At 32.7% G+C, this 15,276-nt stretch overlaps 1 protein-coding gene across 1 annotated transcript; it reads right to left on the bottom strand.

Annotated features, from left to right (window-relative positions):
• Positions 1–1,335: 1,335 nt before the first annotated feature.
• LOC143193704 (uncharacterized) lies at positions 1,336–15,197 on the bottom strand. Its single transcript, XM_076400019.1, has 14 exons — positions 15,045–15,197; positions 14,763–14,994; positions 13,500–13,597; positions 13,141–13,277; positions 12,975–13,080; positions 10,813–11,110; positions 8,714–8,793; positions 8,528–8,641; positions 7,883–8,008; positions 7,586–7,832; positions 6,961–7,073; positions 4,516–4,652; positions 4,352–4,454; positions 1,336–1,734 (listed from the first exon to the last, which is right to left on the bottom strand). Exons 1-14 carry the CDS (start codon positions 15,126–15,128, stop codon positions 1,435–1,437), a joined length of 2,175 nt encoding a protein of 724 aa, XP_076256134.1. The 5' UTR covers positions 15,129–15,197; the 3' UTR covers positions 1,336–1,434.
• Positions 15,198–15,276: the final 79 nt, after the last annotated feature.

The following is a 15,276-nucleotide window of genomic DNA, read 5'->3' as shown; positions in this document are numbered from 1 at the left end:
AAATGTGTACACTTTTATATCAGCAAATATTGTTAGTGATTTACAAGTTGGACTTGCAGGATGGAAGTTATATTTATGTTTGGGAAGTAATTATTTAGGTAACAGTGTTATTCATAATTAAATTTTTTTTAAATGTATAAGATAAGTTGGTGTAGTTGAATAAGTCTGACTATTCGGTCAGCAATAAGGAAATTCAATATAAACTTGTTTTCTATATATAGGTTAGACCTACAAGTTCGAGTCTGCCAAAACAATGTTAGTTATGACTAGTGTTGAATGCATTTCTTATTTTTCAATCGTTTTTATAAAAACTGAAACTAATAACGAAATTATTACTTTTCCATATAATTCCAGTAGGTATCGTTCTCTATTTCAATTCACATTGACCATTGAATGTTGAGATAATTTGGTTAAATTGAGTTGATAAAATAGTTGATCTTTATAATAAAATGGAATTAGTTATTTAGGTTAATAACAAAATCATATATTTCATTTTGGCGACTAAATAAAAAGAGAACGTTTTATCAACCTTCAAAATACAAACCCAAATATAAACCTTCCAATAAAAGAGCTAATGCACGTCATAAATGACGACGATTATACAACCGAATATATGTAGATTGTAAAAATACACAATTCAGTTTAAACTTGGACCACAATTTTCCCTCTCAATTTAATCTAGTTAAAAAGAGACAGAATATTGGCTGATGCGTCGCATGTAAACAAATCGACCTATAAAATTAGATCTGTATTAGTATGTATCGACCAAAACGTTAGTGATAATAATTAGAAGTTATAAACCGGCAAACGCTGTAAACCAAAAGTCCAATTCAATGCGGAAACATTGCGTCATAAATTTTGATGATGTACATTGGCTGTTTTATTCGGTAGACTACGGTTGATTCAACAAATACATACATATCTGATAAAAAATTCTAGACTTATTTGAAAAAAATACAAATCTGGCAACATTGTAGAACGGCATGAAAATTATGGAAATTGATCATTTATCGTTAGTTATTTGTCATATGACTCTGGTATATTTTAGGAGAAAAATGTCGGATGGAACCCTACTACGTCTTGTACTTTGTAACTTTTGTCACAGGTTATTTTGCTAGCAGGTTCTCTTTAGATTAAAGCAGGTAAATCTAATTCTGGAAATATTTATATCTTTATACATATTTAAGTAAATGTATGTGTTCATGGCTATACAAATCAAATTAACCGACCTTTATTATTCGAAAACATGAACTAATGTTCTACGTTGCCAAATGTATGATATATTCTTTAAACACAATATTTTTTTATAATGGGTGTAAAAATGAAAAGATATGGTTGTTTCAAATATATATTTCTATTAACCAATAATGTAGTTATATATATGTACTGATAAATGACCTATATTTGTTGTTAAGGCTATAAATAACGGAATCCTTACAAGATCGGATAGGAGACATAATTATTGATACCGCACATATTCTTTCCCATAATGAGTCGAAGGTATCCTTGTTCTCCCCAATTAGTTCCCCAGCTGTTCTTTATTTTCCAGTACGGCGTATGGCGTTGACTAACGTAACCAGTTATTAGAATGGCATGATTAGGTTTTTTGACACATTCTGTCGGGTTAAATATACCAGAATGGTAAAACTGTAGTAAACTAGCGTTTAATGTGGCTGATACCGGGCCCACGCTACCAACAGCGTATTGCATAGCGGCCTCACTGTTTGGCAACAACTGAAAGAAATATATTTTTTTTATTATTACGTGTTTAATAATAACTAATGGTGGGAACTATCGACTGTATAGTAATTGACTACTTTTTACTGTCGTTATTTTTGGATTTTGTTTAAGTTTTATTGTATTGTCTATATTTATTATAGTATATTTTTTAAAAATAGCAATTAACATATTAAAATACAATATTTGTGGGGTATTATTCCCTTTCATAGGAAAAATCCATTTCTTTTTACAGATCTACAGAACATTCAAATACTAAAGGTATTCTACCTTGTTTAAAATTAAATTATAAATTGCATTTTAGGTATAATTATTATAATAGTATTCAGTAATTATTTTTTGCCTTCTCTTTTTTAAAGTTAGTTGGTGAAGGAATTTATACATCTCCGTCTTATACCACCGTTGGAAAATATAACGTTGGAAATAAAACTTCGTCTAACCTCACGAACTGAACCAAATAGTCGAACCGAGCATTTGACTTGAAATAGTAATTACGATTTTCAGTCGCTCATTTTTTGACTATTGACTGTTTCGGCTGTTTTGCGACCATCGACTGTTCCGACTGTTTTCAGTCGATAGTTCCCAATGCTATTAATAACAAAACATGTTTTGCGTGCCCTTATACCGCACGAATCTTTATATCAAAACCTGGTAAACAACTAACTAAATTATGTTTAATTTTATGGATCTACTTTTTCACTAACAATTGTCTTGAAACATTATCGAAAATATCATATAATTAACAAGCTTTGGACCATTGTTCAGATCATATAAATAACAAATATTACTGAATGTTCACAAGAAGAAAACTCGAAAACAGCTGAACCGATTTATCTAATTTTGTATTCGAAATATTTCTGGATGCCCAGAGAAGGATTATATGGCGAAAAATATGGTATAATTATCAGGAAAATACAGCAGAAACAACACTTTTTATCCTCCCTTACAAACTGTCTTTGTCATGGTCGTTAATAGTTTCACTGTCATATTGGAAATGTGTTTAGCGACTAAAAATGACAATAAAAACCCAATGCACTTCAGCTACTAAATGAACAACTATTCGTTTCTAGTTAGAGAAGAACCAAACTCTGGGAACCAGTGGAATACTGTAGGAGCGAAAGAGAACAAAACTGCAGCTTATTATAAGATGAACTGTAGTGTATGAGAATTAGTTTAAAATATGTGATTCTGAATAATTCTTGATTTACAAAAAGTATTTGGTTTACCGATGTTAAATATAGAAGGTTGTATTTCACCAGCCATTAAGAACTAATCACATTACAAAAAAAAGCCCCGAGTGTAACAAAGAATACGCGTTTTTTTGCTTCGTTCATCGACGTAATCTCCATCAAGAGTCACACAATCATTCCAGCGCCGCATTAGCATTCCAATAGCACTTTTGTAGAACGATCTATCTTTTGACTAAAAATAGGACTGTCACCAGTTGCTGTCCACTCAGATGACGATCCTTTTGATTCCGGAGTGAAATGGTGGACATGTTTCATCCATTGCCACATATTGACGCAAAAATTCCAGTTTGTCACGTTTACACATGGCCAAACACTGCTCAGAATCATCAACACGTTCTTGTTTTTGTTCATAAGCGAGCAAACGCGGCATCCACTTTGAACAGAGTTTTCTTATAGTCAAATGTTCGCGAAATATAAAACCAACACGTTCTTTTACATGTTGGCTTATATTATTCGATATCTTTACGATGTTAGCTAACTCACGCAACTTCAATTATCGATATTTCAAAATGATTTTGTGGATTTTTTTATTTTTTCTGGTGTTATCATCTCATTTGGACAACCACTGCGTTCTGCAGCATCGGTATCTCTCCGACTACGTTTGAAGTCAACAAATCAACGTTTTATTGTCGTTTCTGATTGAAGTCACTACATCGTTTGAACGGTAATTTTTACCATCAAGAAGCAGTGTAAAATTAAAACATGAAATTGTTTTTGGTCCATTGTTTTGAAAATAACAGAAGTAGTATCCCAAATTATGAGTAGATATGTAACATGAATTTTTAATAGTTTTTGAAGGTTAATACTAACTGAAATAGCGGAGAATGTGAGGCGACCGCCACGACCCTTTAGGCCACCATGCATTCACCAACAACAACTTCAAAGGTTGGCAACGCCGGTAGATTGGTACCATGCTCCAGGTACCATGTTCCAGGCTATAAAAGACCATCACGACGACGTCGCGCTCTCTTCTCTTTTCTTTTCTCCGTCCCCTTGTAACAGTACCACTTCCACAGCGCTACCGTACTTCCTCTACCTAACCTAATATCCTGCCGATTCTCCCGTCGCCACATGTATAATTTAATATTAAAATAAACAGTATTTCTTCAACCAGTGTTTTCAGTTCTCGTGCAAATTCCTTTCAAAAATAGTAGTGAGTGTTCAGACAAGCTATCGCGTCGACAGCCATTTATTCCGACCGACCGACCCGACGAATATTCTTACAAATGCAATAAAACTAGCACTATCTATGTGTTAGCCCTGAAACTTTTCACCCCATGTGTTATATATGGAATAATATTAAATACCAAAACTTTTTGTAGAAAATGCAACTAAATTACGCTTAAAAGAAAATGTTATCTTACATTATAACCTCTAATCCTTAACCTTTCTTTATGCTGGCATTTAAATTGTCGTGCCCGATATGGATAGTCCTTTTCCAGAGCAATGCCATTATCATGAATATATCTACAACAAATTCAACAAAGGTTTTTATAAGTTATATGAACTGCTTGATTCAAACACTAACCGAAGCACTCCGTAAGGATCACCACCCGCACACGCTTTACAGTTATATTTCGTGCCCACACAGTCGATCATATTTTGTTCACTAAATTCTACTAGATTGTTGTATTTAATGGCAAATTGACTTTCGAGCGCTCCAACCTAGAATACAGATTACCTTATCATATATACTATTAACCAAAAGATCACTGACGCTTTTAAATAAACTCGCTATGTAAATCAAAACTGATTTGTTACATTTTAGGCAGTAGTCTATGGCTCATTATTCTAGGGCTCAGCGATATAAAAAAAGCTAAGTAATATCTTATATCTCAGACTAAGACATAAAATCACAATTAAAGTAGGAAAATTTTAAAAGAAACTTCCAAGAAAAGCACTAACATTATCATCTTAATATATGCTTCATTCTGATTATAATATGGACAAGAACTGTGGAAGATGGCTGAAGTAACTATGATTCCTAAACCAGTAAACCCATCTCAAGAAACAGTGTCATACCGGCCACTATCACTATTCCAACAATATTCAAATTATTTGAAAAACCTCTGTTGAAAAGGATAAAATCCTTAAGGAAAAATAACTTATTTCGCATCATCAATTTGGTGATGATACATTTCATGATTGATCAGGTTCACGGATTCACCAATGGTCATAGAAAAATCACTATAAGAAAATGAAATTTGTTGCTTAATATTTCGATAAAATCTTTTGATAATTTTTTTTTAATGCTTCTCTCTGACCAATCTGCTGATAATATTGTTTTATCAGATGTACACTCGGGATTTGCCTACATTCAATGATAATGTTGTTACTACATTTTCATATAACACTGTATCGTGCCAATGAAGCTGGACAAAAAATAGAGCATAAAAATTAAAACAAATCAGTACATATTGGTTTTACCAACAAGAGAACCAAGCACAGGTCACTATATATAAATAAGCAAGTAGTCCCCTATGGAAATACAGCTAAATTTCAGGGCATGACCTTGATGTTAAATAAGGTGGAAGCCACATGTTAAGAAATAATGTACAGAACTCAAGCCAAAGTATAAAAAATGTACTGATTATTGGTTAGATATATTGAGAGCCCTGTCAATATATAATAAACCAGTGCTTTACCAAAAAGCACTGAAACCAGAGTGGAAATGAAGGCAGAAACTGCCGATAACGTTAACAAGGAAGAATAAGTTCAAAAACACGAACAGATCCTAGATAATGATGCCTTAGTAGTCAGAAGACTAAATATAGTAAAGCCATTTGACCTAATTCAGTGAAGTTATATGTAAAATTCAGTGCACATTAAAAACAGTGACATAGATGTTAAGTCTAAAGTATTGTAGAATAAGTACTTTTTTATTATAAAACCACAGAAAATTATGATAAATAAAACAGCTTATTAGTGTTAATTTACTAGATTGCTGTAATAAATAATAAAAAATATATTTTAGATTAAATGGGGCTTTATTATTTGAATATAACATTAAATGTGAGTATGTATGCAACAAGTGGTTAACAATTTGTATTTAATTGTATTTATTTTCTGATTAACAACTGCAAGGTACGAAATATATAAAAAAGCAGAGCAATACTAAAACAAATTAACAAGCAAACTTTTGTAGAAAGTTTTAAAAGCTTGCCCAGACAACATGAAATCAAACACCTTCAAAAATCCTACAATTATCATGCCGATGGGACAGCTAAAAGTAATAAATGCCCAATTTGAGAGCGTACAAATAGAACAAGTAAATGAATTTAAGTACTCGGGTATAGAAATCGAAGATAATCTTCGAAAGGCCGAAGAAAGATCGAAGAAAAGGCCTTAGCATGAGCCAGTGGAAGAGTACATAGATTAGAATTTAATACAGATAAAAAGAATCTGAACCGAATGTGTCTTATATCAAATAAAATAATTTAACATATTGTTTTATTGTCATCCATTTCAAATTTCAGTAAGTATAAAAGCTAAGAACAGATGATTAACCATTTTGATGTATATTGGCGATAGCCCAAAGGAAATGGTGTTTGTTTTATTTTTATATCAAATGTAAAACCTTTATCTTGTATTCGTACGCTATATGTAGAATATAAAATATCTCCGAAAAATCATGGATGTCACAACTATGGCAGGATAAGAAGGAAATATATAAGAAAAGGCCTTAGCGTGAGCCAGTGGAAGAGTACATAGAATAGAATTTAACACAGATAAAAAGAATCTGAAACGAATGAGGCTTATATCAAATAAATTAATTTAACATATTATTTTATTGTCATCCATTTAAAATTTTGTACAAATAACAAAGAAAATGTTGTTGTTTTTCATAGTCATTAAATTAATCAACAAAAAGAATTTAATAATGATAACAACAGTAACCTAAACCGTAAATATCACACAACCTTTTGAAAAAATCGATATATAATTCTGGACCAGAAAATGTTAATATACTTACAGCACTAAATGCCCAGCAAGACCCACATTTTCCTTGTTTTTTAACAGGAGTTACTTTATTTTTGGCAGTCCAATCTACTGATAGAGGAATACTTTCATTTACACCTGAAAAAACTATTAATATATTAGGTTACGCTTTTTCTCTTAAACTGAATATATTTTGGATTGATGTAAAAGTTCTGCCGGTTCTTTATTGTTGACGATATAACTTTGTTGCAGCAACAACATAATTGAGTACATTATTTAAAGTATTGTTCATCGAAAACTATAATTGATATCTATATATAATCTTTTATGTTTATACCTATCGTTTCTGGAAACAATCATTTTCCAAATTCGCCTTTCGGTTACATGTCTTGAGGTACCCAATATCCTTTTCTTTTAATTATTTTAATGTTTTGAACGTATGTGTGTATCGATTAAACAATATTTAATGATTTGTCAAATTAGTCTTGTATTTTAAACAGATTTTCACACGGAAATATCATCAAAATATAAGTAGTTTCGAATAGAAGAAGTTCCCTAACTACTTACTAAAATAATAAGACTGTTTGCAGCACTTTTCTTCAAAAAATAATAATGAAGAACGTTATATATGCATAAAATAGAATGAAAACTAATAATACCTATTTGAACACGCTCATCATCATCATCAACGTCATCAAAATCGATATCTATTGGCGAAGAACAGGCCATTTTCTCACTAAACTCCTCTGGCGATAAATGCGTAAACTCATTAATAGTTTGGGTCCACGTTACCTCTCCCAGTTCATACAGCCTGTTGTGCTCTTCAATGGACCGTACATTATCGATAAAAGTGTTGAACCTGGTCCGTTCTTCGTCTAAATCGGGAAAATCCAAATCGAAATAGTTCTAGAAGAAGAAATATAACCACGCGCAACGTTCCAATTAAATATATTCACCTTATAGTCCAACCAGCGACTAACATCATCATTTACGAAGAATGTACCAGTAAGTATAAAAGATAAGAACAGAGGATTAACCATTTTAATGTATATTGGCGATAGCCCAAATGAAATGGTGTTTGTTTTATTTTTATATCAAATGTAAAACCTTTATCTTGGCTATTTATGTTAAATATTGCATATCTTCAAAAATATCTTTTTGTCAGTCATAAATTAATACATTTAATTTAATGGTTTTTAATAATCGCGCATATATTATTAATTGTATACATTTTGGTATTTTTCTTTGTTAAAATTGAATAATAATAGGATTAGAGTTAATGTGAACTTTGACACTTTATGGGTTATTTATAGGGACCTTAGACTCATTTATCTTGTTGTTAACGACACTGAAAACAGTTTTTGCGTAAAGATTGGCTTTTCAGCAACTGCTGACATCTCAAAAAATCTCGTTGAACGTCTGTACGCTTCAACTCATATGGTAGCAAATATTCTCCTTTTTTTAAACCATTCCCAAGGATCGTAAGCGATGGAAAAAGGTGCTTTGAGTAAATTATTACTGAATTTGACAACAACCTTTTCTTAGAAGTGCTTTCAACTTCTCTTCTTCAAACGTCTTTACTACACCTAGACGGTTTTTACCATTATTTTGCCTTTACCATTCAGAAACCACTTGATTTGATTTGATCTTTTGAAATAATGCCTGGCATGTAATTTCGCTAGTACACTTGTCAAAATACATATGAACTTAAGATGCTGGTTGAAAAGTAGAGGAAATAATATAATTTTAAATTCAGAGACCAGTTATTTCGAATTTCGACTTATTACCTGTAATATCAAAACTGTCTGAAAACACTGTACTGAAACCCGAAAACTGTCAATTTGTTTTTGGTGGAAATGACCACCATCTAAAAGATGCATTCAATCACTAACTTAACGGAACATTTATATACCCCTATGAGAATATGGCACATGCCCTTGATAACTTTGGGGCCTATTTTGTATGTCAGATAGTTAATTTTAAAAATCAAAAGAAATGAAATAAATATCAAGTATAAGAAAATGTACTAACACTGTATAGGAACTTCTAACAAAGTGTAAGCACTCATCGCTTATAGCAACAGCTGGGAATTACCTTGAGAGAATGTTTCAATGCTTTATTACCTGCAAGATATTAAATGAACTTCCGATGAAAGCACCAATCTTATTCCGGATTACCAGTTTGCTTTACCATAAATAATATTCCACTATTGATCAGGTTCATAGAATTACCAATGTCATGTAAAAATCACTAGAAAGAAACAGTATTCTAATATTTTATGGTTATATATAACTGACCGATACTTTAGAGTGAAACAAGATGACTATTCCGTCTTGACGAAAATATAAGCGGCTATGTCACAGTGACGCGTATTGGGACAGCCCTTCACCTGCAGTACTCTCGGCACTTGCCTACCTCCAACGAATATGTTGTTACTACATTTGCGGGTGACACTGAAAACCTAGCCACTGGAGATAACAACACTGAACCGAAAAGTTACAACATTATCAAAATGTAACAGGACAGATCAAAAATTCTGGAAAAATGGAGCATCAAAATAAATCAGTACATATTGATTCCACAAACAAAAGAATCAAGCACAAACCAGTATATATATCTCCTCAAGTAGCTCCGTATGGAAATACAGCCAAATATCATGGCATGACGTAAACTGAACTTAAGTTGGAGTACAAAAAATGTGCTGATTTTTGGGTAGATATTCAGCCCTGCTGTAACAAACTTTTGGTTTACCAAAAAGTCTTGAAACTAGTGTGAATTTATGGTGCTGAAATCTAGGGTTGTCTGCCAAACAAGCCAAAGCAATAGAAATATCATACAAAGATTTCAAAACAAGGTTCAGCGAGGTAATGTTGATGCTTCATGATACATTCGTAATGACAGTCCGCATAAGGACCTGAAGGTAGGAACTGTCGATAACGTTGTCAAGGACTATGCCCAAAGACATGAACACAGGCTCCATAAACACATCAATGTTCAGGTTCTCTAGATCCTAAGTAATAATCACTTAGTCAGAAGATTACTTTGAAATTACTGACTATGATTTGATTAATTAAAAGTACTTTGACATAATAAAACCATAGCAAATTACAGGGTAAAAACAGCTTATTAGTATTAATTTACCAGATTGCTATATCTATAAATAATCATCCTTTAAGTTTTATTTGTAATTTCCACCTGCCCCTCCTCTTCGCATATCCTTAAAGCTGTTAGGAGTAATATTATTCAAATCTAGGGTTGGAGAAACTAAGGTAATTTAGTTTCTTGGAAACACCAACAAAATAAGAAAACTAAAGAGAGTAACACCTTTTGGTTTATATAGTTACATTAGCTTAAAGCTTCAGTGTAAGCCTTAGTTGTATTAAATTCAGAAAAACAAATTAAATTGTTATAAAGTTACCTATTGATCAAGAGATATCTGCATCATGTGAATATTTAAAAATTAAACGTCAACCTACTGTTGCGATAGTTGCGGGTTCGAATCCGGCTTGGACATGGTCGTGAATTTGTGATTGTTTAACTTTTGTGATTGTCCTAGGGAAGAGTGCAAAATCCGACAAGGAAAATGATTCCAGGCACGCTAGTAAGCAGACTGGGTAAGACCGGATGATTTTTAAGTTATTCACTTGCCAGTCGGTCAGCTTAATGCCGAGGACCGTGGCTCGGAACCCACGCTAAACTGTAGGTCCAGTCCAGATAAATCCCTAGTTGGTAAAAGTAGGCTTTAAAATATTTAAAAAAAAAATTGAGGATTAACTCGGAAAAAGATCATTACTAATAATTATTTTTTATTAACGAGAATTATTATATGACAAATAATGATAAATAACATATACATAGTGTTAGTACTTTGAATAACGTTATATCTACAGAACTGGAAAGGTGACATAATTATTAATGCCGCACATATTTCGACCCGAAATCAGACGAAAATATCCTTGTTCTCCCCAGCCTCTTCCCCAACTGTTCTTTATTTTCCAGTATGGAACGCCGCCATAATTTCCGTAACCAGTTATGAGAATTGCATGATTGTTCTGACCATTGCACCTGTTCGAATTTACTATTCCAGAATGATAAAAGTGCAACGCGTCAGCGTTCATTGTAGCAGAAACGGGACCATATGTTCCAACTTTATTCTTTATAGCTACCTCGTTCCTTACCAATTTCTGAAATAAATATTAATATAAATATGATTATGCTTAGTTATATATTAACCATTATCAGTTAGTTCAAATTTATTTGAATAAGTTGGTGAAACTATCAATTATCAATGTAAGAAACTGTTAAATTTGATGATTTTGATACCTTTCTTCATGATAAAGTTACAGTTAGTACTTTTGAGTTATTCAGCAATCGAAAGTTGCGTTTCTGACATTTGTTGATTTAAGAAACTTATGGTAATATTAGCCCGTCCCATCCCAATTGCCGGTTCTGGTTGCGACGCCTTAAAACTTGGAAGGAGCTTGAAAATAAGGAATTCCATGATTTATTTAACGAAAAATCAACCCGAACTCTCTGTCGGACAGTTTAGCAAATAATTAGTCAAATGGTTTGGGACGTTTATATGTGATGAGTAAGATCCAAAATGGGAAGAAAACGGCGGCCGCACGAATTAATCGAAAGTGCACAAGTTCATCGCTTGCCGGACAAAAAAAAGTAACGGATTAGTACAAGAGAGTCATTCCATAAAGCCTTGCTGTGATATACAGATAGTGGAATAAATAAGGTATGAGTGCGTTACGGTCACTAAAACCTACTAAAAGCATTGAGGGGATACACTGTTACAGCGCGAGTTACATATTAATTGCCTCTATAACCAACGTGTTCAAAAAACAAAAAATACGAATAATACTATTATCCCATACAGTATCAATGCTAAGTATCTAATGATGAATGTTGGGACAAAACTTCGTGCTCCTTGTACAACAAAAATAGATGAACTCGAATTGAAATTCAAAAAAATCTATTTGGTATTTTGAAGAACCCATATGGACCCATATGGCGTACAAGTATTTCTGTATAGGGTGCTGAGAAGTATTGCGGATGCACCTAGATAGTACAGCAACATTTACTTTCACCTTCAGATTCCTACTGTCATAGACGAAATCAAGATGTTCGCAACAAGACATGAAGAAACAACTTCAACTCTTGGACAACACTGAACTAGGACCCACACTCAAGAGAACCAAACCGTGTGGTTTTGTGTAATTTTGTGTGAAGTGCACACACAAATGACGGAAACACTGAAAACTGCTACTACAAATCTTTATTTTATTTTGTTAGAGACTAGGTGAGGACCAATTGGTCTACCTAGACAAATACTTAATTTTAATCTACTGTGGGAAAGAATTCTAAGTCAGTTAACAAAAAAACTTTTAAAATATGGGTATACATTTTTGTTCTCATTGGCAACCGAGTTTAGTCTTATAATTGTTCTAATGTTTATTATCTTATCCTAGTAACAGCTGAGTCATAGACAGCTTGTCGCTGAAGCTGTAGAATTTCTAGCTTTGTTGGATAAAGAGTCAACATGTACGAAAACTAAATTGTGTCTTAGAATTGTTCCAAATGTTACAATTGTCTTCAGAGTCTTATCTTAGTAACAGCTGAGTCATAGACAGCTTGTCACTGAAGCTGTAGAATTGCCAGCTTTGTTGTATAAAGATTCAATACGTACGCAAAGCAAATTGAGTCTTATAATTGTTCAAAATGTTTCAGGATTGTCTTCAGAGACTTATCTTAGTATCAGCTGAGTCTTGGACAGCTTGTCGCTGAAGCTGTAGAATTGCTAGTTTTGTTGGATAAAGATTCAATATTTACGCAGACCAAGTAAGTGGTAAAATTGTTCCAAATGTTACAATTGTATTCAAAGTCTCATCTTAGTAACAGCTGAGTTATAGACAGCTTGTCACTGAAGCTGTGGAATTGCTAGCCTTGTTGGATAAAGATTCAACACGTACGCAACAGGAACTTTTAATTATCAGATACTGAAAGTATTTGTCTATAAAAAAAATAAAGTATGAGTCTTACACCAAAGCTCCTAATCTTGAAATGTCCTCTGTTCCACTGACATGAAAATTGTCGTCCATGGTATGGATAATTTCTTTCAAGAGCAATTCCAATATCACGTATATATCTGCCATAAATTATTGAGACGCGTTAAAGGCAAAATCCATTGTTTACACGGAATACTCACCGAAAAGCACTGTAAGGATCACCTCCATTGCAACCGTGGCAATTATATAATGAACCAGCACAGTCTAATAGATTTTGTTCACTAAATTGTACAAGTGCATTGTGTCTGATAGCATACTGACTTTCCAATGCTCCAACCTAAAATATATATATTCATATGTTTTATCTTCTTTTGGACTATTTTTTTTTAATTTATAGTAATAGAGGTTGTCATAAAATATTGCAAAACGTCACACAAACAAATAAAAGAAGATACTATAATAATATCAGCAAAATATATGCACAAAATGTTCGGAAGAATACGAATAAATCACGCAAGACCTACTATTCACATTCACGAAATTACTTGTTTGTACTCACGTCACTGAACGCCCAGCAGGAACCACATTGTCCTTGATTTTTAACTGGAGTTACTTTTCCTCTGATGGTCCAATCTATTGATAAAGGAGCACTAGCAACTGAAACAATAATAATTCAGTTTGATTATATATCAGATATTATCATTATTATCATTATTCTATATCAGAAATTCGGAATAAAATTAAACATAATTCAAACAAATTACGGCTACTTAATTACTTAATTATAATACTACTATTACTTAATATCATATGGAAATATGATTTTGAAAAACCTATGAATCAAATATTTTTTAGTTTGTCGAGTAAATATTAAAGGCACTTCCAAGAAAGGCTAATTAATTAAGTTATTCAATCTAAAAAATGCTTCATTCAGACTACTATGTGTACCACAATTGTGGAAGGTGGCTGAGGTAATATCACTATTGCCAACAATGTTTAAATTATTCGAAAAACTTCTGTTTAAAAGGATAAAAACAATTATTCACGAAAAATATCTTATTCCAAAAGGGACACAACATTCCACGACTGATCAGATTCACAGAATCACTAATGTCATAGAAAAATCACTAGAAGAAAATAAAATTTGTTCTGTAATACTTTTAGATGTTAAAGCTTCCCATAAAGACTGGCGCTAGGGTTATAGCATATAATTAAAACACTTTTCTCTGGCTATTCAAAACATTTAGAGACATATATAACTGACCGATACTTCAGACTCCTCAGTGCCACAGTACCGCTTCATAATTCAATGCCTTACTATAAATTACAAAAACTCATGAATAAATGAGATAATTTGGACCCTCTAGTAGGTCTTATTATTCATTGTTTGGTTCAAGTTCATGAAGTTTCTCTGCGCAGGGTGTTAAATTTACCATCTAGGGTGAAAAATAGTAATCCAGGCTTATTGTTTTATTGGTTTTGACGTAACTGGTGAATGATATTCCATTGATAGCTTAACGGACTAATTCAAACAACTTATTTGCCAACTTATATGTTCTAACACAGCTTAAAGTTGAAGTACTAGGTATAAATCACCCCTTAAACAAGATCGTTTTCATTCAAAATGATGATGGTCTCGTTTTGAACTGAAGACTCGTCCAGAACTATGAAGCGACAGATAAAAACCTTTTTTTTTATTCAAGTGAACAGCCCGATAATCAAAAGAATACAACAACCAACGTCAACTGTTAACACATGTTAACGATAATCGTTGTGTGAAAATATGGTAATGTGGATTACATCAACATTTTCTCGTATTTACCTATATCAACACGTTCCTCATCATCAACTTCTTCCATTAGCAAGGAACCAACTATTTGCTCACTAAACTCTTCTGTTGTTAAATGGGTATATTGGTTAATGGTTTGGTTCCATGTCACCTCACCTAGCTCATATAACATGTTATGTTCTTCAATGGATCGTATATTATCAACAAAAATATTAAACCTCGATCTCTCTTCCTCTAAATCGGAAAAATCTAAGTGATAATTGCTCTGAAAGATGATATATAAACACGGGCGATATCTTTGTTAAATATATTCACCTTATAGTCCAACCAGCGATTGACGTCATCGTTTATGACGAAACTACCGGTAAGTATAAAAGCCAGAAAAAGTGGGCTTACCATCTTGCTGCGTTTTTTTGCACTGGGAACTCGATCCAGCTAGTCCTGTATATATACGTAACTTTTATCATGATTATATGAATTAAATTTTGCATATTTTCTGGATTTTTGACGTTGCATGGTCTATTATAAAATCTTATATTTGCAGTAA

The sequence above is a fragment of the Rhynchophorus ferrugineus genome, unplaced genomic scaffold, assembly GCF_030347505.1.
Source record: "Rhynchophorus ferrugineus isolate W39M unplaced genomic scaffold, kcgeb_rfMv2 rfM3, whole genome shotgun sequence".
Classification (NCBI taxonomy): domain Eukaryota; kingdom Metazoa; phylum Arthropoda; class Insecta; order Coleoptera; family Curculionidae; genus Rhynchophorus; species Rhynchophorus ferrugineus.
This window is presented reverse-complemented; position numbering and strand designations above follow the sequence as displayed.

What these genes read in the sequence shown, in the direction of transcription:
- LOC143193704 (XM_076400019.1), bottom strand. Translation starts at nt 15,128, where the DNA reads ATGGTAAGCCCACTTTTTCTGGCTTTTATACTTACCGGTAGTTTCGTC. An exon ending in ATGGTAAAGGCAAAATAATG is followed by an intron (nt 8,009 to 8,527) that starts GTAAAAACCGTC and finishes TATAAAAATAAA; the next exon opens with ACAAACACCATTTCATTTGG. An exon ending in CTTGCTGGGCATTTAGTGCT is followed by an intron (nt 4,653 to 6,960) that starts GTAAGTATATTA and finishes TCTGTATTCTAG; the next exon opens with GTTGGAGCGCTCGAAAGTCA.